This window comes from Moschus berezovskii, chromosome 4 (genome assembly GCF_049115385.1).
Source record: "Moschus berezovskii isolate FMDL1 chromosome 4, NW_MosBer_1.0, whole genome shotgun sequence".
Lineage (NCBI taxonomy): Eukaryota > Metazoa > Chordata > Mammalia > Artiodactyla > Moschidae > Moschus > Moschus berezovskii.
Window position 1 is genome coordinate 92,441,329 of NC_142463.1, and position 27,087 is coordinate 92,468,415.

The 27,087-nt window shown below is 40.4% G+C and overlaps 1 protein-coding gene across 1 annotated transcript; it reads left to right on the forward strand.

Annotated features, from left to right (window-relative positions):
• Positions 1-3,105: 3,105 nt before the first annotated feature.
• On the forward strand, positions 3,106-3,612 carry LOC148778092 (small ribosomal subunit protein uS9). The gene has a single exon (XM_088835588.1). The coding sequence runs from the start codon at positions 3,166-3,168 to the stop codon at positions 3,604-3,606; it is 441 nt and encodes a 146-aa protein (XP_088691714.1). The 5' UTR covers positions 3,106-3,165; the 3' UTR covers positions 3,607-3,612.
• Positions 3,613-27,087: the final 23,475 nt, after the last annotated feature.

Here is a 27,087-nt window from a genome sequence, read left to right on the forward strand (position 1 = left end):
TTGATGGACATCTAGGTTGTTTCCGTGTCCTAGTTATTGTAAATAGTGCTACAATGAGCATTGGGGCACATGTGTCCTTTTCTCAGGGTATATGCCCAGTAGTGGGATTGCTGGATCATGCCTCCTTTAAGTGTTGACTGCTCTACCCAGTAGAGCTTCCAGCCTTATCTTCACTAGTTCCAAGCATTCCATGTTGTTATCAGCAGGAGACTCCCAGGCATTCTGGAAGCTCTGCATGGGAGTAGGAAGGCTACTGTTGATGTAGCTGCTTGGACCTACAGCAAAGAGCCAAGAAAAAACAAATCACTTAACACCGTGTGCACCTGGCTCACCCAGAGCTGGCACAACCAGTGGAGTCTGCAGAACTATGTAAATCTTCCTCTGAGCAGTCTATCTCTTCACTAGCTACAGAATACAGTATTATCTTTTAGTTTTTAGTTATTGTTGGACTCCTTTTGACCCCATGGACTGCAGCACGCCAGGCTTCCTTGTTCTTCACTCTCTCCCAGAGAGATTGCTCAAATTCATCTCCATTGGGCCAGTGATGCTATCTAACCATCTCAACCTCTTTCATCCCCTTCTGCTCCTGCCTTCAATCTTGCCCAGCATCAAGGTCTTTTCCAATGAGTCAGTTCTTTGAATCAGGTAGCCAAAGTATTGGCATTTCAGCTTCAGCATCAGTCCTTCCAATGAATATTCAGGATTGATTTCCTTTAGGATTGATTGGTTTGATATTCCTGCAGTCCAGGGAACTTTCAAGAGCCTTCTCCAATACCGTGATTCGAAAGCATCAATTCTTTGGCATTCAGCCTCAGACAGCAATACTCTCTGTTTCTGAAGCTAGAAAGCCAACCAACAAGATCATCAGGAAGGAGAAAACAGCTTTCACCAGAGGGATGGGGTCTTGTCTTTTATTGTTGTTGTCAGTACTTCCGGACCTCAGAGAGAGGACTCCCCTGCAAAAACCTGGAACTAAAGTGGCTTTTTAGGTATAAACCTTCAAATCAATGTGTAATGGACCAGCGAATTTTTGTTCAAAAACTGGGAATTCCCTGGCAGTCCAGTGGTTAGGACCATACTTTCACTGCCCAGGGCATGGGTTCAGTCCCTGGTTGGCAAGTCACTCAGTGTAGCAATACATAAATATATAGATAAATAAATATAAAAATCAAAATATTAGTAAAAGAAGAATTATGCTGTAACCTGAAAAAAAAATTAACCTAAAATCAGGAAAGAATTGCTCATCCCCCCCTCCCACCAAAGGAGGGAAAAAAAAACAGGAAGAAAAGTGGGTCTAAGAAGCAAATGCTGGTAGTGTTTATCCCAGTGTTTTTGAGTGAGAGGTTATATTGGCCTATTCAGTTCTAGAGGCAAGTAAATTACTGCTTTGGAGCTGGACGAGTTTGGTTCTATCAAACATTCATACATAACACAGACACCCTCATATCTGATTCCATGCTCAGCAAGCAGCCTGCCCTTAGAATCTGATTCTCAGGTGCTGGTTACAGGACACAAACGTTTTAGCCGTTGGCTATTCTATTTTTATTCATAACTTTCATTGTGAATAAACTGGTGCTCTGATTTTGAATACCAGTTTCTGGAAGCTTGACTATGCTCTGGGAGATAAATCCACAATCTATAACAAATTGAATTTCTAAGCCTATAGGCCTAAAGGCCAGAAACTCACCCCGGTGAATCATCAAAGTAATACTTTGCCCTGGAGGACCTTTTGGGCTCCTGGAGGCTGTCTGACTGGTTGCTGGTCAGTATCATTCCTATTCACACTCTTAAAGTTTTAAGACCTAGTGAGGGTTTTATCAATATTCAGGGACTGGCAGGATAGAACTGTGTTTGGGATCCTGGTCTGGAGTCAGATTTATATATATATCTTCTCTTCCATGTTTAACTTTAGCAAATTGCATAATCTTTCCATTTCAATTTTTCTCACCTGTGATCTGGGGATAACAAAAGTGTCCACTTCATAGAATTGTTTGGAAAAAAAACATGAGACAGCATGTTAAGCACTTCATGCAGTGCCTAGCATAAAATGATGCTTAATAAATAATAGTTACTTTTATTTTTATAGCTCTCACTAGATGCCAGGCACTAAGCCTAAGGCATTGATATATTTGCCCCAAATCAAACAGCTGGCAAGTGGCAGAACTGGGCATTGAACCAGGTCAAAGCTAATGTATTTGACTACTAGGTTAAACTGTTTTTGATGGCTTAACAAACACAGTGAAACTTACCCTTTTGAAAAGTGCCCTCTCCTTTAAAGGAATACATTTGGAAGACTCTGTGTATTCCTAAGCCTATTTGTAACTCCTCTTTTGGACTTACCTAAGAAATCTGTGATATATTTTTGGAACATCTTTAACAAGGCCAAATCTTTGTTCTTTGATAGAAGATTTGATCTTCTTTTATAACTAAAATTTACTCAGTGCCAAGCCCAGTAAATAAAGTGGAGAATTACGATGGGAAATGCCTTCCTTGGTCACAAAACATGAGGTCTAGAAAGCAGTTCCACAGTTTTAACAGAAGCAGTAAATATTTCATCACCAAAGAGTGTTTTCTATTGTTACTTCACTCTCCTGCCACGTTGGTTTTATATGGGGTGAAGTTGTAAATATGTATTGTTACTAATAAATTAGATTAATTTCAAATGGTTGAATTATTGTAACTAAAGACTAATTAGTGGATTAATATAAACATAAAGAAAGAAACCAGTGAAGGCCTTGTCCTTTTATTAGTTCAATTATTGACATGAAAATATTCTCATCAAACCTGTAAGTCAAACAAAACTGGAAATGGGTGATTTTAGAAAAGCAGGCAGAGGGGGGCAGTTGAAAATCTAACAGACTTAAATGTAAGGTGCTTTGCTTCAAGCTAGAAAAAAATAACTGCATGTACAAGATAAGCAATACAGTGTAGCAGAAGCACATGAGAAAAATGCTTGAAAGTTTGAGTAGATAGGAATTCAATCTAAGTTAATAACTGCCAAGAAAAATCCTATGATATTAAGCTAAATTGAAGGAAGCATAAGACCAAATAAATCTTTCACCTTTTACTAAAAAAAAATAATAATAAAGGAAGTATAGATTCTGGACAAAGGCTTTTCCGGTTGCGGTGCCGCGCGGTGAGGATCTCTTCTCTACGTCTGCAGGCATGCCGTCCAAGGGCCCTCTGCAGTCGGTGCAAGTCTTCGGACGCAAGAAGACGGCCACGGCCGTGGCGCACTGCAAACGAGGTAACGGTCTCATCAAGGTGAACGGACGACCCCTGGAGATGATCGAACCGCGCACGCTGCAATACAAGCTACTGGAACCTGTTCTGCTCTTGGGCAAGGAGCGATTTGCTGGTGTGGACATCCGCGTCCGAGTGAAGGGTGGTGGTCACGTGGCCCAGATTTACGCCATCCGCCAGTCCATCTCCAAAGCCTTGGTGGCCTATTACCAGAAATATGTGGATGAGGCTTCCAAGAAGGAGATCAAAGACATCCTCATCCAGTACGACCGGACCCTGCTGGTAGCCGATCCCCGTCGCTGCGAATCCAAGAAGTTTGGAGGTCCTGGTGCTCGTGCCCGCTACCAGAAATCCTACCGATAAGCCCATCATGAAGATCAGGGTTTCCCGTTATAGCACCTTTATAATAAATGTGGGATTTAAGGTTTCAGGAAAAAAAAAAAAAGATTCTGGACAAAGGAGGTGACATACTCTGCTATTAGCTTTCTAGAAATGACAATATTGGGCTTCCCTGGTGGCTCAGCAGGTAAAGAACCCATCTGTAAGGCAGGAGACAGAGGAACCTTGGGTTTGATCCCTGGGTCAGGAAGATCCCTTGGAAGAGGAAAATGGCAACCCACCAACCCACTCTAGTATTCTTACTTGAATGATCCCATGGACAGAGGAGCCTGGTAGGCTACAGTTCAAAGAGTTGGAAAGAGTCAGATAAGACGGAACAACTAGGCACAGAATGAAACTGTATTTGGAAGAGAGTAATCGTAATGGTAAAATAATATAAGAAATGTTGAGTTGTTAGGAGATGTGTTGTTTGAAGGTGGAAAGACTGGGGGCAGCCATGACTGATTTCTTTAAATATTTAATGTGTCATCACATGGGGAAATAATTAAGTTCATTCCATTTTGTAGTCATGTGGTAGGATAAGAAATGTGAATGGAAGCTTCTTTGAGATAGAAATTTAGTTCAGGATGCAAAAGAAAAGTATAAAAGTGATAAAAAACTAAAAATGAAATGAGGGCTCAGGAAAAAGTTTCTCCATCAGTTGAGATGCTCCCAGAAAAACAGAAACTCAACTTCTGTCTTTCTTCCCTAGAGAGGACTCAAGCCCATTCGATCCTATCACTACCATCCAAAAACAACCTTAAAGCACCCACATGTGTTGTGAAGCTAAAGGGAACAACCATCCTGATTTTCCAAGGGCTGAGGAAGAAGTTTCTTGCCGTGCAGGACTTCGAGTGCTAAAACTAGGAAAATTCTCAAGCAAATCTTGATGAGTTAATTACCCCAGAGGAGGAATTTTAAATAAAGTAGGTCCTTTAAGGAATGGTTAAGACAAACATAAAAGATATGCAATCAAACCTTCCTTGAACCCACACATGAATAAATGAAGGCATTGTCCATTCTCTTCCATATAATAGAAATTTCTAGATATTTAACACTTACTTTTAAAATACCAACAGGGTTTTCCTGGAGGCTCAGGGGTAAGGAATCTGCCTGCCAATGCAGGAGACATGTGTTCGATCCCTGGGTTGGGAGGATCCCACATGCCACAGATCAACTAAGCCCATGCACCACAACTATTGAGCCTGTGCTTTAGAGCCCAGGAGCCCCATTTGCTGAGGCCACGTGCCTCAGCTACTGAGGCCTGCACTCCTTAGAATCAGTGCTCAGCACCAAGAGAAGCCATCGCAGTGAATAGCCCGAGCATTGCAACTAGAGAGCAGCCCCTACTCACCAAACCTAGAGGAAGTCCTCGAGCAGCAACGAAGACCCAGCACAGCCAAAAATAAATTTTTTTTTCAAAAATAAATAAATTTTTAAAATACCAACATATATATATGTTAGATTTATAATGTCCTAAAACATTTTAATAGTTCCCTATGCTCTTAATCAAAGTGGAATATAGATTTGTCTTTTTTTGAAAATATATTAAGAAAAATTTAGGATTAGAATATACAGCAATAAAACAGGTAAGCCTTTAGTTTTAAAGTCTGACAGAGGTGGGTTTGAACTTACTTCTATTAAGTACAACATGTCAAGTTACTTAATCTGTGCCTTGATTTTATTGGTAAATTTAACTATAAATTGGAAATAACATTTGTACCTGCTATGCAGAACAGTACCCAGTAGACCATAATAAGCACTCAATAAATGGTAGGGACTTTACCATTATTATTAATAGCCATCAGTTATTATCTGTGCTGAATAGCTCCAGCTGACTGCACTGTCTTCTAGATCAACGGTTCCCAACTTTTTGACCTTGTTTCATGGGACTTGTTTCGTGGAAGACAGTTTTTCCACGAATGGGAGTTGGGGGTGGGGAGCAGCAGGTGAGTGAGCAAAGCAAAGCATCTTGAACTTTGCTTCGCTTACTTCTTACCATTCACCCCCTATTATGTGGCCTGGTTCCGGTACCATGGCCTGGGGGCTGTGGACCCCTGTTCTAGATGATCTGAACAAACTCTGCTGTCTGTTCATCCTAAAGGAAGTCAGTCCTGAATATTTATTGGAAGGCCTGATGCTGAAGCTGAAACTCCAATACTTTGGCTACCTGATGCGAAAAACCAACTCATTTGAAAAGACCCTGATACTGGGAAAGATTGAAGGCGGGAGGAGAAGGGGATGACAGAGGATGAGATGGTTGGATGACATCACTGACTCAATGGACATGAGTTTGAGCAAACTCTGGGAGTTGGTGATGGACAGGGAAGCCTGGTGTGCTGCAGACCATGGGGTCGCAAAGAGTTGGAAACGACTGAGCGACTGAACTGAACTGAACTGATGAGGGCACTTAAAACTCCTAAGGAGCAAGGTGTATGTGCTTTTTGATGGCTATTTACTCATTTATATCTAGTCCCTGCACTGTGTTCCAAATACTTGGGTGTTCTGGAAATATTACCTACCTGTAAGTGTGACATTAAAAAAATCAATCAATTAATCTATGAATTTTACCAGCAGTTAACGTGATCATTTTCAAACAGTTTTTCAGCCTCCTTTCTTTGTTCTACCACCCATTTTGGACCAAAAAAAACACCCTTTTTTTGGTTGTGCCATGCATCTTGTGGAATCTTAGTTCCCCAACCAGGGATTTAACAAGAGCCATGCTTCCGTCTATGGGGTCACACAGAGTTGGACACGACTGAAGTGACTTAGCAGCAGCAGCATGCAAGTAAAAGCACTGAGCCCTAACCACTGAACTGCCAGGGAATTTCCCCCAGAAATCTTTATCCTTTGCTAATGGTTGCTCAAATACCAAAGAGTTACTTGGACGAAGTGTGCATCTGAACTTTATTAGTTTTCTCAGAGAAGCCTAGTTTTCTAAAGCCTGAGACTTTTAAGACAGTAATTATTTTTCCTTTATAACCTTACCCTTGACCCTATACTGAAAAAGCAATATATAAACATGTTGCTGTTGTTTTAGTTGTTCAGTCATATACAACTCCTTGTGACCCCATGGACTTTAGCCTGCCAGGCTCCTCTGTCCATGGGATTTCCCAGGCAAGAATACTGGAGTGGGTTGCCATTTCCTCCTCCAGGGGATGTTCACAGTCCAGGGATGGAACCCATGTCTCCTGCACTGGCAGGCGGATTCTTTACCACGAGTCACCTGGGAAGCCACAGTATATAAACATACATTTGGGAATCAGAGGAAGACTATCTGTATAAAGGAGCATGGAGGCACACACCATGGCTGTACTGACTTTCCCTCCCCACCTTCCTCTCCTCCTGCTTGCAGGTCTAACCATTCCAACCCAGATCTGTGGCACTTAATCAGTTGCACTCCTCACCTCTACTGGACAGAAATTGCCCATTCAAGTTTTTCTCTTAAACCCACAGTACTGCTCTGAGATGTACCTTAGGAGAGCAAAGTCAAGTATAGTGACATCACATACCTGTCTGTTTGAAAGTCACAGAGTTGTTGTTGTTTTTTTAACCTCTTCAGCCCAAAGTTAACCTGTTTGAAACTGACCACTGAGAGTTGGCCTCCTGTCTAAAGGTTTAGCTGTGAGTAAACAATCTAAAAAAAAAAAATTTTAAAGACCTTGTTTTTGATCAGACTGTTCAAAGAAGGACTTTTGTGGGTAAAAGCTCACTAGGCTGAAGCAACAGAAACACTGGAGAGTGGAATATGGCCTTCACTGTTAAAGTGGAGGGTCTTAGTTCACCTTTGCTGACCTCCATCATAGAGGAGTATAGATACACTTAGTTCACATTTCAGAACATTTTGAAAATTTATCTTTTTTATAAAAATATTTGTTATTTCTATTTATTTGGATATGCCGGGCCTTAGTTTAGGCACATGGGATCTAGTTCCCTAGATCCTAGCACAGGGATTGAACCGGGCCCACTGCATTGAGAGCGCTGAGTCTTAGTCACTGGACCACCAGAGAAGTCCCCTGTCGATCTTTAATATAATAATAGAATAATCCCTTAGAAGATACTGTGTTCAGCAGTTGGGCATTTATCTAGGTCCCATCACTTCATGGGAAATAGATGGGGAAACAATGGAAACAGTGTCAGACTTCATTTTGGGGGGCTCCAAAATCATTGCAGATGGAGATTGCAACCATGAAATTAAAAGACGCTTACTCCTTGGAAGGAAAGTTATGACCAACATAGACAGCATATTAAAAAGCAGAGACATTACTTTGCCAACAAAGGTCCGTCTAGTCAAGGCTATGGTTTTTCCAGTGATCATGTATAGATGTGAGAGTTGGACTGTGAAGAAAGCTGAGCGCCGAAGAACTGATGCTTTTGAACTGTGGTGTTGGAGAAGACTCTTGAGAGTCCCTTGGACTGCAAGGAGATCCAACCAGTCCATCCGAAAGGAGATCAGTCCTGGGTGTTCATTGGAAGGACTGATGCTGAGACTGAAACTCCCAATACCTTGGCCACCTCATGCGAAGAGTTGATTCACTGGAAAAGACCCTGATGCTGGGAGGGCCTGGGGGCAGGAGGAGAAGGGGATGACAGAGAATGAGATGGCTGGATGGCATCACCGACTTGATGCACATGAGTTTGGGTGAACTCCGGGAGTTGGTGATGGACAGGGAGGGAGGCCTGGCATGCTGTGATTCATGGGGTCACAAAGAGTTGGACATGACTGAGCGACTGAACTGAACTGAACTGAAGAAAAATGGGGAACAAATTTCAGCAGGGAAACAAATGAGAAACATATTTGCTCTTCACTAAGCAAATAACCTCCTGAATCATTTTTTTTTCCCTCCTGAATCATTTTTAATGATTAGAAAGTGAAAGGAAAATATGTAGCAGGAACTTTCCCACTCCCTTCTCCCAGATAGATCCCACTATAGATTCTCAAACTACCTAGAAAGACCACTCGGAACTGAAGAGATAAGATAGCCAGTCTAATGCATCCCCTCACTTAAACCTTACTTTTTAGTTTTCAAGAGATAGAAAAAGTAACCTAATCCTTCATTAATGAGCCTGTAAGTTAGGAAAGGCCGAAACTTAGTACTGTTTCAAGAATATAAAGGTAATTACGTGTCCATGAGTTTACCTATGTGTTGTAGTTGTGGTGACCACGTGTCCTAAATTGTCTGGGATAGTCCAGATTTCACACAACTGATCTCAGAAGTTCTTTACTCCTCAGACCATGAAGATCAGATACTTTTCAGTTTCTAAAACAAGATTATTTTAGCTAAAGCCTCATATGATCGGTTAACAATAATGATGTACAAAGCTGTTTTAGGCTGAGGGAAAGATATTGAAGAATATAATCATCTTCCACCCCCTAATAACATCTTTCCAAGTTAATAACTAGTCATACTGCCTATGTGAAAGAACAGGGGTTATCACAATTATTGTTAGAATTATCATGACCCTCTCCTTACTCTAGTGTACGTGGAGGAGGAGGAGGAGAGGGAACTGGTTCATGTCCCTCTGAGTTGTTCTCCTTCTAGTTGGAATTAACACACTCTCCCAGGTCCCCACTGCATCCTAGGCTCTTCACCAGCTATTTCCTCCATCATGAGTCACCATTCAATGTAGATCACTGTCCCGAACTCCTGGATAGTTCTCTTTTCAGACTGTTGTTCCCTGTGATGGGTGCAGCATCCAAAGAAAAGTGAGGCACGGCACCATTCTCTGTACAGTTTCATCCCTCCACTACACAAGGAAGTACAGGTCTATTAGACTTAGTGATTGATTGGAGTAACTTAAAGAAATCACAGTGTAGGAAAGAAAAAAAAATTTTTTTTAACCAATGCAAAATCTGTGATAGATGCTCTATTTGAGCTGCCTTCGTGGAGGTCCAATCCAGACTCTGGTTTAATCTCATTAATTAGAAACTTAGGCCACATAGACTTGATGCTTCCAGAGTGAAGTCCATATTTCATTTGCAAATCTCTCATGGCAGAGTGGTTTTTGTCTAGTGAACCTGCAAAAAGACTGTAGAAGGGAGGCCAAGGCCAATGTAATTAAATGCCCTGACACCACCACCACTTCTTCTTCAGTCCAGAGCTGAAGAACAAAATGATATGTGTTATAGTTGATCGTTAGATACTTTGTATAGATCCTAGTTTTAGGGTACCAATGGGACCTTTCTAATAGTCCCAGGAAAGCAAACAAGACACTAGTTACACCTTTCCTAGATGATTGACATGTAGATAACCCAGTCTATAATCTTTCTACCACACTCTCGGGTCTGAGAACCCTGTCATTTCCTAACCTCTGCTGTGTGTACTTTCGGAAGCTCTAACCAGTACCCAAGGAGTTGGTCTCATCCCAGCAACTTTCTCTTGCTGCTCCCAGTGGCTCATTCTCTGAGTCTGAGTTATTTAGTCCACAAAACCCAAATGCTTCAGATATCTCTCACAGAATAATCCAAGTGGGCACATGGGTCCTCCAAGTATGATTTCTATTTAAGTCTCCTCACCACTGTGAGTAGCAAATATGTCTCTTTATCCTTAAAATTGACCAGCCAGTTATTGCTGGAACACAGATGCATACACATATACATACCTTTCAGGGGCAAATGTTAGATCACAGAAACAACATAAAATCTAAACTAAAGCTCTTAACCTTCTTATAAAGGGAATTCATCCCACAGATATGTCTCATTAGAATGCTGTTCTGTTGTTGTTGTTTTAAATAATTTCTAATGTCTTCAGAAAGTGTCAGTCTCTCAGTTGTGTCTGACTCTTTGCAACCCCATGGGCTGTAGCCCATCAGGCTCCTCTGTCCATGGAATTCTCCAGGCAAGAATACTGGAGTGGGTAGCCACTCCCTTCTCCAAGGGAATCTTCATGACCCAGAAATTGAAACTGGGTCTCCTGCATTGCAGGCAGTTTCTTCACCATCTGAGAGGAGGCATGCAATTCCCATTTCCCCTCTTGAGGATAGAGTTTAATAATTTAAAAATTTCTTCTCTTATGCCACCAAACATTTTTATTTGTTCAACAAATATTTACTGAGCTTCAACTTAAAGTCTGGAGAAGGGCATGGCAACCCACTCCAGTATTCTTGCCTGGAGAAGTCCATGGACAGAGGAATCTGGCAGGCTATAGTCTGTGGGGTCTCAAAGAGTCAGACACAACTGAGCAACTAACACACACACAACTTTAAGTCAAGCATACTCATACTCAGAATAGGGAAATGAGCAAAACAAAGCTCCCTGCCCTCATGAAGCTTACGTTCTAATAAAGGAAACAATTTCAATATCCATGGTAAAGAGTCTATTGTTAATGTCTATAATGCTGAAGATTTAATATACTCTAGATTTAATTCAGAATTATCTTCATGCACATTTTCCATGTAACCAGGAGATTTTATCTCAACTCATAGTAATTGCATGTTATTAAATACCCATTTAGTAAGGAAATGTTCAAACATACCCAGTCTGAAGAGCCAACTCATTGGAAAAGACCGTGACGCTGGGAAAGATTGAAGGCATGAGAAGAAGGGGACGACAGAGGATGAGATGGTTGGATGGCATCATTGACTCAATGGACATGAGTTTGAGCAAACCCCAGGAGATGGTGAAGGACAGGGAAGCCTGGCATACTGCAGTCTGTGGTGTTGCAAAGAGTCGGACACGATTGAGTGACTGAACAACACCACCACCCAGTCTATGACCAGTTAACTCAATAGAGAGAGAATATTAATGCCATCAAGGTCATTATGCTTGGGCTTATTTTATGCACAAATTAGTTAATACCCTTCAGCCTCATAGCCACAGACTACTTTGCTAACCTGGCCAGTCTTTCTGCAGAGTCCTGCAGTTGGCAAGAGTAATGAAAGAATGACAGATTAGGTGTCCATTAGCACCTCTGGGAAAACAGTTTAGTATTCGCTTCCTGATGATATTGTTCCAAGAGGCACGCTGCACAATAGTGTCATTGTGATCAATGTGGCCCAGGGCAGTCTTCACACTGAAAATTCTCCAGGTTCCCTTCAGTCCCCACCAGCCAGGCGAATCACAAGAGAGTTCTTTTGGATAAGATTCTTGGGATGGAATTTGCAGTCCTTTCATTTCTGTGTTGCTTCTGTGGTATTGTCTTCTGTCTTCAAGAGTTTCTGAATTAAACTGTTGATGGAAATAATTTAAGAGAATGACAAATGAGTTGTTTTGAGAATTTAAGCTGATGCCTTCTGGTATGTTTGAAGGGCCTGGCTGCTAAGTTTCCATGTATGTGAAGTATTAAGAATGAATTTATTAGAAGAAGAGAGATCTCATTAAAAGGAGAGAGGTAGGGTTGGGAAAGAAGAGTGATTCTGGGCACAGACCAGATTCATATTTGAACCCTAGGGAAAGGGAACTAAAATCAAGGACATGCAAAACCCAAAAGTCCATTCCATAAAATCTCTGTGAGCCCTTCCAGATCAGCTGTGTCACTGTGTGGAAGAAACAGGGTGAAGAATGATTTTGCCAGTTGGAATTTCTGTTCTAAGAGTCTGTAATGGCCAGTATCAGGACCCCCACCTCCAAAAAAAAGAGCAGAGGCAGCACCATACCTCAATGAGCATTGGCAACATAGCACAGACACCAGTGGTTTCAGGTGCTTTGGGACCTGTCATCAGTGTGTGTGTACAAGTTGGCTTTCGAATGGCAGGAGATTATGCCAAAGTGAATCAGAGAATCAGGAGAGTACATGCAGGAGTGGCCAAGTGCAGTAGTCAAGACTGGTTCCACAGATTTCTCACTGCCAGAGAAGCGAGCTATAACATGGAAAGGGGGAAGGCTAAAATGAACCCTGCAATACTGGACTGGAATTATTGATAAGAGCACATTGTTTTATAATTGTGTGTGTGTGTGTGTGTGTGTGTGTGAGAGAGAGAGAGAGAGAGAGAGAGAACAAGCGAGCCTAAGCCTGTCCTCTGAGAGCGCCTACAAGTTATGACACACCAGTATGAAATAGCAAACTTAGAGCCTGAACTTTTCTAAATACTCTTCTCCACTACAGAAACCAGGATTTCTTAGGTAAGTGGCTTACTTCAGCGCTCAGGCTAGGAAAATACAAGAAAAACCTGAAATATATTGTGTCATAAAGTCAGGAAGCTTGAAGAACTTTGGAGACATGTCAAAAGGACAGTTTAAAAGGACTGCTGCTGCTGCTGCTAAGTCGCTTCAGTCGTGTCTGACTCTGTGTGACCCCATAGACAAAAGCCCTACCATTATGCAAATCAGGGACAATTTTAGCATCATAATAGTGTCAATAACAGATACCCACTGAATAAAATAAGAATCTATGAATCGTAATGATATAAATAAATTGGCAAACAAATCATAGAGAAGAGAACATTTTTCCTTGTGGTAGAATGCCAACTAAAAAATACAGTAGGAATGATAGAATTATAAAAATTGCCATTTGGCAATCATCATAGTAATACTGACTCTGGCAAGAGTCATCAATGGATACTAAAACTAGTGGGTAAAGTTTGGTGAGAAACAAAAAGTTTATGTAGTCTCAAAGTATCTCCCTATGAAATAATTAACTTTAAAAGAAAAATAGTAATTTTTAAATGGAGACACCTGTCAGGCTCTACCTTAACAAATCATTTAAAAAGGAACAATTCAACTCCTAATATTACATACTCAGATCACATCACTTCTGTGTTATTCCTGCTTGGAATGCATAACCTGAAACTAATCATGAGGAAACATCCAACAACCCAAGTTGAGGAACTCTGTACGAAATAACTGACTTGTAACTCTTCAAATATTTCAAGGTCATGAAAGAAAGAATGTGGAAAATTTCTTCCGGATTGAAGGAGACTAAAGATACTTGACAACATAATGCAATGTATGATCTGTATTTGTCTTTTACTCTAATGGACATTATTGGAACAATTGAGCAAAATTTGAATGAATTTATAGATTAGATAATATTATTAAATCAGTATTGACTTCTTAATTTCCATAATTGCACTGTTGTTATGAAAGATATTGTCCTTGTTTTTAGGAAATATACACTGAAGTACTTAGGGGAAAATGGTATCATGTCTATATCTTACTCATAACAGAAAAAAATTTCAGAAAAAAAAGATAAATAAGTAAATACATACACACGTACAGAGGGAGAGTGTGCAAACCCACAGTAGGTTTTTTTAAATTATTTATTTATTTACTTTTGGTTGTTGGGTCTTCGTTGCTGCATGTGGGATTTCTCTAGTTGCAGTGCATGGGCCTCTCATTGCAGTGGTTTCTCTTGTTGCAGAGTGCAGCTCTAGAGCTTTCAGCCTTCAGTAGTTGCAGCACACAGGCTCAGTAGTTGTGGCGCATGGGCTTAGTTGCTCTGAGGCATGTGGGATCTTCCTTAGCCAGGGGTCAAACCCATGTCCCCTGCATTGGAAGTGTGGGGTCTTCACCACTGGACCACCAAGGAAGTCCCCACACAAGGTATTGACCTAGGTTACTAAGAGAAAGAGTTGACATTAACAAACAATTTACATAAGACTACTATCAGAATGCTTTTGAACTGTGGTGCTGGAGAAGACTCTTGAGAGTCCCTTGGACTGCAAGGAGATCCAACCAGTCCATTCTAAGGGAGATCAATCCTGGGTGTTCATTGGAAGGACTGATGCTAAAGCTGAAATTCCAATACTTTGGCCACCTCATGTGAAGAGTTGACTCACTGGAAAACAGTCTGATGCTGGGAGGGATTAGGGGCGGGAGGAGACGGGAACGACAGAGAGTGAGATGGCTGGATGGCATCACCGACTCAATGGACATGAGTTTGGGTGAGCTCCGGGAGTTGGTGATGGACAGGGAGGCCTGGCGTGCTGTGATTCATGGGGTCGCAAAGAGTCGGACATGACTGAGCTACTGAACTGAACTGAACTATCAGAAATTCTGAGAACATGCCCTAAAGCCCTTTCATGGGGTACCCAGTGCTGATTTATATTGTAAAATAAGAGAGAGCCCACGCGGCAGAGGTTTGAATACCAATGAGTCATTCTTTATGGTCGAGACATCTTTATAACACTCTTCTAACAGAAAATCAATGTGATTCATCTCAACTTCTATTCACAAAATCCTCTACCAAAAATTGTTTCTTTAACTTTCATCATGTTCATGTTGAGTCACTGGAATCACAAACTCCACACAGCTATCCTGCGTGAACAACAGAATATTTCTTTTTTTTTTGGGGCCACGTTGTGCAGCACGCAAGATCTTAGATCCTCGACTAGGGATTGAGCTAGTGCCCCCTACAGTGAAAGTGTGGAGTCTTAACCACTGGACCACCAGGGAAGTCTCAGAATAATTCGTTTCCCGAATAATTCGAATAGATTTAATACAGATGAATTTAAAACATTTATGTAATATAGGGATAAAATATTTTGGACCCAAAAGTCAAACCTGATTAAAAACCAGCACAGATCACAGATTACAGAGTACCACCATCCTCTCTTTGCTGCATTATTTGTTTGCTCTCTTTGCTCTATTATTTCTATATCACTTGTGGGCAGGAAGCAGCCATATTGAAATACAAATTTGACTTGTTTCTTTAAAAAAAGAAAAACAAATAGATGGTTTATTCTAAGAACATACAGGAACTTATATTCTAAACGTCCATAAATACATTTTCTAGGGACTCTTATCATCTTAGAACCCTACTACAGCTTCTCTTTAATCTTTTTAAACATCCTGTTACATAAATCGTGGCTTTATCTATAGCAGGAAGAATAATAAGATAATAATTGGTCAGACATCAAAAGCACTTGGGTGGGTCTTATAGGGACATTTAGTCTTCTCTCCCATCAACACCATGTTCTTAAAATTTTTCCCAACTACATTAATCTATTTTTTGTTTGTTTCTTCTTTTTCCTTTCCCTTAAGTAATTACTATGAATTTTTGCCAGATCAGAAATTTTTTCCAGGAAGAGACTCCAAGTATTAAGAAAACAGACAAACAGTACCTGAAGATAAGATATAAACTCCTTCCAGACTCGCCTTTGATTTCTTTCTCCATATTGAGTGGGATTAATTGGTGGAGTTGCACGTCCTCAGTTTTCTATGACGGAGAGGTACTACCTGACCTATGCTAGGAATTTCCTATTAACTTTCATGGGATATATTTGGAACCGTTCTTACCACCTAGTATTAAATAGTAAGAACCACACAAATTGTCATATGTAGGCTGTGAATCATATACATATACATCCAGCAAGTATTTCTTGGTCATAAAATGTTAGGAAGAGTTTTAGAAGCCATTTAGCTTGACCTCTCTTTCATCACTTTTCTGACAAATGGTCGCCAGCTAAGACTCTATTCTTTGTTGTAACAAGGAGCTCCCTGTGGTGTGGGGCAGCCCATTCCATTGCTGGACAGCTCTCATTGTAACCCTTGCCTCTTGCTGTGATTATTTGCAGCCTCATAGAATATGTCTACCCCTCTTCTGTAAAACAGCCTTTTAAACATTTGGTGACTGCTAATTCATCCTAAGCTATCACCAGCTATTGGTTATTATGTCCTTTGATTTGATGATTTTTCAGATCACATTGATAAATGCATAAACATCCAAAAGTTAGCAATGGTTAACTCCAGAAGGCAACTTATGGTTATGTTTTCATGTTTGCTTATGTGTAAATCCTAATTTTCAGAATGAATATTTATTCTAATAGCAGTGACAACATTAATTATTTTTATTGAGTTTCACCTAGACACCAGGTCCTGGCATGCATATATTATTATCCTCAGTAATCCTGAGAGACAGGAGCTATAATTATCCTCATTGTACAGATGAAGAAACTAGGGCATAGAGGAATTAAGTAATTTGCCCAAGGTCACATAGCTAAGTAAGTGGCTGAAAAGAAACTGGAAGCTGCGCTTGCCTGATTCTTAACCAATTGTCATATAACAAGAAAAAGGCATTTCTCTTTGGGGGGGGAGGGGTATATTTGTTTTATTTTTAGTATTTTATACAGAAACATATACAATATGTTAGATTTGATCTGAACAGCATAAAGTACCCTGCGATTATTATGTCCTTTGATTTGGACACAATGTAATCTGTTAATGTCCCTATGACTCCATTTGATTTTTCACCTGTGATGTGAGATTATTGGCTCATATAGATCTTTCCAAAAAATCATTTGGTTCTTAATATTTTTTCTCCCTTGACTTCCTTTTGCCCATCCTCTGTCACCCCATCAATTCCTACCTCACAGATAACCATTTTATCAATCTAATTGTTAACAATTTTCTATATTCTCATATGATTAAATGTAGACAAATACAAATGTACACATATTCAATATAGGGGGTTTTTTGTCATTTAAAAAAAGTGATTTCTTTTTTTCCCTTTATTTTTTATTTAAAACAGTTTCTCATCTAAAATCCCTCTAAATCAATTGTCAGGGTACAAATGTATTCCTTTTAATGGATGCTTCCCTCTCTCTTTTTAAAGTACATAAACCTTTTATTTTATGTTCATTTTTTGGTTGAAACAAATGGCATGTGAGATCTTAGTTCCCCAACCAGAATTCAAACCCATGCCCCCTCCTTTGGAAGTGTGGAGTCTTAGCCACTGAACCACCAGGGAAGTCCTTTAATGGATATTTCAAAATGTGGATATACTGAAAGTTCCACAACATTGCTAATGAGCTACACACCAATACAAAATAAAAAGTTTAAAGTTTGAAAAATAAATGTGGATATAGTAAAAAATTTTTGCAACCTTTCCCCTGTTGATAGCATACATAGTATTTTAGTTTGTTTTTTTTTTTTAATGCAGGCCATTTTCAAAGTCTTTATTGAATTTGTTACAATATTGCTTCTGTTTTATGTTTTGATTTTCTGGCTGAGAGGCATGTGGGATCTCAGCTCCCCTACCAGAAATCGAACCCGTGCTCCCTGCATTGTAAGACAAAGTCTTAACCACTGGACAACCAGGGAAGTCCCCAAAGTATTTATAATGTTACTGTGTGTTGCCACTTGAAACAGTGTGCCAAAATATCCTTGTACATATATATGGAACTTCGTTGTCTTTACTTCAGTAGTTTTACTGAGGGAATTCCCTGGTGGCCCAGTGGTTAACACTGAATGGGTTTGATCCCTGATTGGGGAACTAAGATCCTACAAGCCATGCATGGCATGGCCAGGAAAAAAAAAAAAAAAACTATTGAAACTAGTGGTTTTATCTGAGTAGGATAGATCCCCAGAACTGAGATTGCTGGGTCACATTTTAAAAATAATAGCTGTTGTAGCTATTGCTTGCCAAAAAGGCTATAATAGCAGCTATATGAAAATACTCTTCACTCCACATCCCTGAAGCCGTATGTAGTCTATTCAGCAACCTTTCTAAGAAAACCTCTGTGAAACAAGAAATCAAAGGAAACTACTTAAACATAATAAAGATTATTTACTGCAAATCAATACCAATTATAATTCTAAGTGGCAAAATATTAAAATTCTTTCTTCAAAATTAGGAACTGCACATTGAGCTTTTAATAAAAATGATTTCCCACGTCTCTTTTATGCTTCAATTTAAAATTGATGTATATTACACATATAAAATGTACAAATCATAAGTACACAGATCAGTGAGTTATTGCAAAATAAACACATCCATATAACCACTGCCCAGGTCAAGAAATAAACACTAGCAGCACCTCAAAAGCCTTCTTCATCTCCCCCGATTGTTGCTCCCTTCTTCCTTCCTCAAGAGAACCAGTCCTGACTTTTAGCACCATAGAATAGTTTCCCTTGGTTTTGAAATATACAGAAATAGAATAATGCAATGTATATTCTTCTTTATGTGTCTGATTTATTTCCCTCAATATCATCTTTGTAAAGTTTTTCATATTGCAGATAGCAGCAGTTCACTCATTTTCATTGCTGTGCAGTAATTCATTGTATGAGTAAGATACACACTTATTCAGTCTATTTTTGATGGACTTTCAGGTGCTTTTGAATCTGAATCCTATCATCCAGTGTGTCAGCCACTAATACTCCCAACTTTTTTTTTTTTTCTCTAAAAGCAAGGCTTTATTGGGCCCTTCCAAAACAGTGGGAGGGAGAACAAACAACAGATTTTCTTGCTTGCTGGCTTCCCTAAACAGGAGGGAGCGAGCCTGTTCCTTGTATGTGGTGAGGGTAGGGGTGTGTCTGGGGGGCTGGAAAGGTACCTAGAAAATGTTAGTTGTTCAGTCATGTCTGACTCTTTGCAACCCCATGAACTGTAGCCTGGAGGGGGTGGCTGAGGTGATTTCAGAACTCTCAGCTTTGTGTCATCAGAAATTCGGATGATTTCATCATCTGTGTCTACAGAAATCATTGACTTTTAACCATTTGACAAGACCAGACAGATTTGTGTCAGCCAACTAGAGATCTCCCTTCAGGTTAACTTTGATATACTAATAAGTATTATTTGGGTAGAAATGTTTGACTAGCTGTAACTATAGCTAGCTAGCTATAGTATCATTGAACATACATTTCTATACTTTGTCTGATTCAAATTAACAAATATTTCTTGAAGGTCTACTGTGTTCCAGGTACTGATTGGGATTGAGCATTGAATAAAACAGATCAGATCCACAGCCTTGCTGAATTTATGTTCTAGTTGATGAGACAGATATAAACAAGCAATCTAGATAATTTTACTTAAGTGCATGAGAAAGTGAAATAGGGCCACCAGTTAGGCAGTAACAAGGAATGTGACAGGCAGCATTAGAAGGAGGTAACCAAACTCTGGCCACCTCATGCGACAAGTTGACTCACTGGAAAAGAGTCTGATGCTGGGAGGGATTGGGGGCGGGAGGAGACGGGGACGTCAGAGAATGAGATGGCTGGATGGCATCACCGACTCGATGGATGTGAGTTTGAGTGAACTCCGGGAGTTGGTGATGGACAGGGAGGCCTGGCGTGCTGTGGTTCATGGGGTCACAAAGAGTCGGACACAACTGAGTGACTGAACTGAACTGAACTGAACTGAACCATAAGAAGACATTTCAGGCAAGAGGAACAGCTAACACAAAAGCCCTGAGGAGGGGATAAGCTTCAATAAACAGGAAGGTTAAATAACTTAAGTGGAAAGTAACCTCTAAAAATTGTATTACAAAGTTTAAAGAAAAGAAGGTGGCTAGTGTATCTGAAACAAATTTTCAATAGAAGCAAGTGGAAGAGAGGTAGGCAGGGGCCAAACTGTTTAGGTTCTTGGTGTCTTTGTGTTCTAAATGCAATGGTGAGATGGACAAGGAGATGCAAACCCAGATTACTCTTCAAGGAAGGACTTGATGTCCAGATGTGAAGAGTATGGTCTGAAAACAGTCTTAAGCTAACAGCTTTTCCAGGATCTGCTTCTATTGCAGAGCCTCACTGCTTGAGAACACACCCTTCATGGGAAGCCAGGCGGTGCAGTGGTAAACAATCCGCCCACCAATGCAGGAGATGCAAGAGACACAGGTTCCATCCCTGAATCGGGAAGATCCCCTGGAGAAGGGAATTGTTACCCACTCCAATATTCTTGCCTAGAGAATCCCATGGACAGGAGCCTGGTGGGCTACATTCCAGGGGGTCAAAAATAGTTGGACACAAGTGGCTAACCTTTTCAGTTTTTTGGTTGTTGGATAACTGGCTTGTCCCAAGCATATTGATCAATTGTCTCACTGAAAACAAATTTAGTGTGTCTGGTTTTCTTTAATCTATCTGCCCAGTAATCACTTCAAAAAAGGAAACAGCATTAGTTAGTGCCTGTGTGATACAGCCCCTAGGTTCCTGGAGAGGCTTGTTCTTTCACTCTGCCTTCTGACCTATGGCCACCTCAGTTTTTTCTCTGTTCCTCTGCATGCCAAGTTTATTGCTGCCTCATGCCTTTTTCACTTGTGGTTTTCAGATTGTCTCTGTAGCAATACTTCTTACCTAAATTCTATTCATCTGCGGGGCTCAGATTACATGCGGCTGGCTCACAGAGAATTTCTGTAGCACTACCCTCTTCTGCAATGAGGCTAGTTCCTCTAATCATGTTCTCACACGAATCCCTGTGTTTTCTTTCATAGCACTTATCACAAGTTGTAATTATGCTGTAATTTTTGTTATTGTTTGTTTTCTTCACTGGAGTTCCACAAGAAGCAGAAAGGTGCTGTTTCGTTTTCTGCTTCATTTTGCCAGTGCGTTGCACAGTGACTGGGATCAAGTCGGTACACAATAAATGTTTATTGAATAAACAAACTTGTCCTTAGTGGATCCAAGTTGGCATTTAAGGTCAATTCCTTTAAGTGCTCATTAAACATTTTATAATAATCTACCCCAAATCTTCCAGGGGTCATTGGAGATTTGAAGATCATAGTTTTTTAAGGTCTCATATTTTCCCATGTGAAAAACTTTTTTGGAGGGTAAAATTTATGAATTATATAGGTTTAATTTAAAAGTAGTACCAAATATTTATAATGAAAACAGACAAACCAACCAACCTGCTCTGCGCCCTAGTCTTACTCTCTAGGCAACTATTTTAAACTAAGCAGGTCTGGTCAATCCTTTTTTTAAATTTATTTTTAATTGGCGGATACTTGCTTTCCAATGTGTTAGTTTCTGCTGTACAACGTTGTGAATCAGCTGTAAGCATACATATATCCCCTCTCTCCTGAGCCTCCTTCCTGCTCCAACCCCCCTCCCTCTTTAGGCCGTCACAGGGAACCAGGCTGAGCTCCCCGTGTTATACGGCACCTTCCCACTAGCTGTGTATTCTACACATGGTAGTGTGTATATGTCAGTGCTACTCTCTCCCACCTCTCTTTCATCCCACCCTCTCCTTCCACCGCTGGCTTTACAAGTCCATTCTCTGTGTCTGCATCTCTGTTCTTGAAATAGATTCATCAGTACCATTTTTCTAGATTCCGTATATATGTGTTGCTGCTGCTGCTAAGTCGCTTCAGTCGTGTCCAACTCTGTGCGACCCCATAGACGGCAGCCCACCAGGCTCCCCCTTCCCTGGGATTCTCCAGGCAAGAACACTGGAGTCGGTTGCCATTTCCTTCTCCAATGCATGAAAGGGAAAAGTGAAAGTGAAGTTGCTCAGTCGTGTTCGACTCGGCTCTTTGCGACCCCATGGACTGCAGCCCACCAGGCTCCTGCATTCATGGGATTTTCCAGGCAAGAGTACTGGAGTGGGGTGCCATTGCCTTCTCCGATATATGTGTTAATGTACAATATTTGTTTTTCTGTTTCTGATTTACTTCACTCTGTATGACAGACTTTAGGTTCATTCCACTCATTACAACTGACTCAAATTCGTTCCTTTTTGTGGCTGAGCAATATTCCATTGTATATATGTACAACAATTTCTTTATACATTCATCTGTCAATGGACATCTAGATTGTATCCTCTGTCTTTAAAAGAAGCCCTTTGTCACTCTTGAAAATCAGTCCATTTTACCCTCTGATACTTTTTCCATTGTTAATTTTTATAATATTTCTATTTGTGGTGTTTTGCGTTATTAGCTATTTCTTTCACTACCTCTTGGTATTGGGATTAGAAATTTTAGTTTGTTCAAAGTGGCAAAATATCTCAAATAAGTTCCCCACAGTGGTATTTCAAATTTTTTTTACCTATGTTTGTCCTTCCTCTTCCAGCATGAAAATTAGATTTTTTAAAATTGAGCTATAACTCAAAATACAATCCACCTCTTGAAAAACATATCTTTCTTGATGAGGAGGGTGGAAAGAAAAGTCGACCTTATGTAGCTCACCAGCAGACATCCGATTGCTTTCCAGTAGTGGTCTCTTGCCTAGCAGATGACCTGAGTTCCAAAGTCAAGATAAGGAGGGAGCACAACAGTTGACAGTGGACAGGGAGAGGAAGGAGAATGCAAGCACAGGTGTCTAGTCAGAAAGAAGGAGTGAGTTCCTTTCAACAACTTCCTCTCATAACAAATTTGTCATTCCTTATTTCACGGCAAATGGTCTTCTGTCAAATATCATAGGCGGAATTATAGACAAATTCTTATATATAAATATTATTTTGTGTATAGTTTGGAGTTAATGCTGCACAGGCCCTTTGCTTTTTATTTTGGTTGTTCTGGGTCTTTGTTGTGGTGCACAGGATTAGTTGCCCTGTGGTATGTGGGATCTTACTTCCCCAACCAGGGATGGAACTCATCTCACTTGCACTGGAAGGTGGATTCTTAACCATTGAACCATCAGAGAAGTTCCCTCAGGTCCTTTTTAAGAACCTCTTGTACTCTAGGCATTATTACCTTTGGAGATCCTTTGTAGTATCATGTAAACATTAAAATATCACATGCCAGGGAATTCCTTGCCAGTCCAATGGTTAGGACTCTGTGCTTCCACTGCAGGGAACACAGGTTCTATCCCTGTTTAGGGAACTAAGATCCCGAAAGCCACAGGATCATAAATAAATAAATAAAATATCATATTCTAAATCAAATATGAAATTTTGCTATACAATTTGGACAAAATTTTGGATAATTTTTGTTTTGAAATTATTTAAACTACTATGAAAGCAAAAGAGGAGAGTGAAAAAGTTGGCTTAAAACTCAACATTCAGAAAACTAAGATCATGGCATCTGGTCCCATCACTTCATGTCAAATAGATGGGGAAACAGTGGAAAGAGTGACAGACTTCATTTCTGGGGGCTCCAAAATCACTGCAGATGGTGACTGCAGCCATGAAATTAAAAGACACTTGCTCCATGGAAAAAAAGTTACGACCAACCTAGACAGCATATTAAAAAGCAGAGACATTACTTTGCCAACAAAGGTCTGTCTAGTCAAGGCTATGGTTTTTCCAATAGTCATGTATGGATGTGAGAGCTGGACTATAAAGAAAGCTAAGCACCAAAGAATTGATGCTTTTGAACTGTGGTGTTGGAGAAGACTTTTGAGAGTCCCCTGGACTGCAAGGAGATCCAACCAATCCATCCTAAAGGAAATCAGTCCTGAATATTCATTGAAAGGACTGATGTTGAAACCAAACCCCAATACTTTGGTCACCTGATGTGAAAAACCAACTCATTTGAAAAGACCCTGATGCTGGGAAAGATTGAAGGCAAGGTGGGAAGAGAAGGGGACGACAGAGGATGAGATGGTTGAATGGCATCACCAACTCAATGGACGTGAGTTTGAATAAACTCCAGGAGTTAGTGATGGACAGGGAGGCCTGGCATGCTGTTGTCCATGGGGTCGCAAAGGTTTGGACACGACTGAGTGACTGAACCTAACTGAACTGAAACTATTAGCAAGTAATGTTTAATTTATGTTTGCTTATCATTTCTCAAAAAGTATGCAATCTTATAAATTTATGTAGAATGAAATAAAATCTAGCCTTCTAATGCCTTTCAAACATAATACATTTATTTGATTAATTTTATAATTGATAAACTTCACCTGATACATGTGTGGACATTTGTTTCATTCATTTCAAAAAATTGTGCAGAGATATACCTTTGTTTTAAATGTTAGTATTTTAAATACATTTAAATACACTATAAATACATTTCAAAATGCATTACATAAATTCACAGAAAACCAATTAACCCAGAAAAGTATAAATAAAAAAGTAAAATCCTTTTTCCTAGCTGACAGTCCCATTTTCTAGAGTGTAGAGGCCACCAATGTTGATAGTGTCTTGTGTGTCCTTCCAGAAATTTTGCATGCTTATCCGCATGACAATGAAAAAAGTTAGTAGTCAATTTAAGAAAGAAATGGAAAATTTTATTCAAGCCAATCTGCAGATTATTACCCAGGAGATAAAGGAAATGGCAACTTGCTCCAATATTCTTGCCTGGAGAATCCCTTGGACAGAGGAGCCTGACGGATTACAGTCCATAGGATCGCAAAGAGTCAGGCACGACTGAAACAATTTAGCATACATGCAGTGTTCTGAGAGCTCTGAAGACTGTTCTGCCCCTTGAAGGTCAGAGCATATTTATCCACATTTTTGAGACAAAGGGTTATACATCAAAGTAATATATTGACAGTTTACATAGTCCAACAAGGTGAGTAGTGACTTATTGTGACCCCTGACAGGACTGAGAAAGGAATGTTATCTCCTAAGGTGTTGCCTTGTTGGTGCCAGGAGGAAACTGCTTTTTTTTTGGTGAATAAGCATTCCTGTGTCTTCTAAGGGGATCTAGTTAATGTACAACGCAGGTGCACAAGGCACACTAAAGGGGAAAGGGTAGTGGCTCAAATAGGCAGGGAGAGAATTTTATGTTTAAAATTTTTCTTGTCCTGTCTTAAAAATAACTTTATTTCATCAATTCTCTCTTTTGATAATTAATCAAAAGGTGATCAAATATTTGGTCCCTTGATGCTAGGATGGTCGCTTACCTCCTCTGGTCTACCATGTCCCTCGATCCTGGTTCCAGTTCTTTCTTTTCTTTTAGGGGAGTTGTACTCGTAGGATGTCTGGCAAGGACTGATAGTTAATTTCCAGTGGTCCAATAGGACTTATGCCAATTTTACCTTGCATGTATACTGTGCATGTCCATTATTTTATAGAGAACTATACATGTGATTCGGAGAGGGCAATGGCAAGCCACTCCAGTACTATTGCCTAGAAAATCCCATGGATGGAGGAGCCTGGTAAGCTGCAGTCCGTGGGGTCGCTAAGGGTCGGACACGACTGAGCGACTTAACTTTCACTTTTCACTTTCCACTTTCACACATTGGAGAAGGAAATGGCAACCCACTCCAGTGTTCTTGCCTGGAGAATCCCAGGGACGGGGGAGCCTGGTGGGCTTCCGTCTATGGGGTCACACAGAGTCGGACACGACTGAAGTGACTTAGCAGCAGCAGCAGCAGCAGCATACATGTGATTACTAGTTTCAAATTGTTTGGATATTTTCTAAATGGGAGTAGGTGATACACAACATAAAGGCAAGAAACTACTATTAATATTTTTTAAGTTACATGAACTGTTATTAAAATGTAGGAGCAAAGATTTAAGCCAACATCCTCCTGAATAAAACCATCTTCCTAACATTTCACTTAAACTGGGAAGAGGATCATTCAGAGTGGAAATTTGATTTTTCATGTGTCATAAGGCAGGTTACATTAGAAGACTCATTAGATATAAAAACACAACATTCACTGTGTGTGATAGTGCAAGTTGCCCCTGTAGGACTGCCTTCCTCATCATGGAAACTTCTTAACTGAGCAAACTAATGACTTGGTTTCATGCGTGCATGCTCAGTTGCTAAGTTGTGTCTTTGAGACCCCATGGACTGTAGCCCACCAGGCTCCTCTGTCCGTAGTATTCCCAGGCAAGAATACTGGAGTAGGTTGTCATTTCCTTCTCCGGGGGATCTTCCCAACCCAGGCGTCGAATCCACATCACCTGCTTGGCAGGCTGGAAGCCATCTGAGAAGCCCAGTGACGGTTACTACCATTTAAAGCTTACTGGCTGAATTTTGTTGATGCCTCTTTATAAATAATGACATATTCTATTCCAAGTGAAGGAACAAATATCATGACCAAATAATCATACCATTGGAACACTAATTGAACCGGTGTGTATGTTAAGTCGCTTCAGTCATGTTCAACTCTTTGCAACCCTACGGACTGTAGCCTGCCAGGCTCCTCTGTCCATGGGATTCTCCAGGCAAGAATTCTGGGGTGGATTGCCATGCCTTCCTCCAGGGGATCTTCCCAACCCAGGGATCGAACCCATCTTTCACGTCTCCTGCATTGGTAGGCAGGTTCTCTACCACTAGCGCCACCTGGGTAGCCCAGCTGAACCTAGCAGGCCAAATTAAAGACAGGTTGGCAGGGACTATTTTCAAGACTACCCATAGGTGACCTTGAGCATAAGGAAAACCAACTGTTCATCTTCCAAACCAACCTGGGAATAGCTAAGGCCATAAATTTGTTTCATAAATCTATTGGGTCCTTTTAGGAGCTACTCAATATATTTAACATCTAGTGAAAAGAAATATTTATAGATAGATTAAGCATAAGAGTTTAAGAGTGTCCCACTTCATAGGAGTGATATCATCAGTCACTAGCATGGTACCAGAATTCCTTTATTCTAAGCTAAAATCGATAAGGGCCTTCCAATTAGAACCTTGGAGAGGAGAGATCCACCAAGGTAACCCAGGAATACTGGACATAGGTAATCAACCATAAATCTAGCAACTGGGTTGATTTTTGACACTTGCATAAGCCTGAGCTCAAGAAAGTAATGTTTGGTTCACAAGCAAAAGTGTGATCAAGTCTCAAAGTAATTATTACACAGGTCTGGTTCGGCATCTTGGAAGCTGTCTACTTTGGATATCATCTTTTTGTCCTGGTCTGGTACTGCTGGTCTCAGTCTAAGAGAGTGCCAGAAACAGGAGTTTCAGTCCATTTAAGAGAGGAGGGCTGATAGGGCCCCTTCCAACAAGGCTGTGGACAGTCTTTTATCTGATGTCTTTTCCAATGTGAAT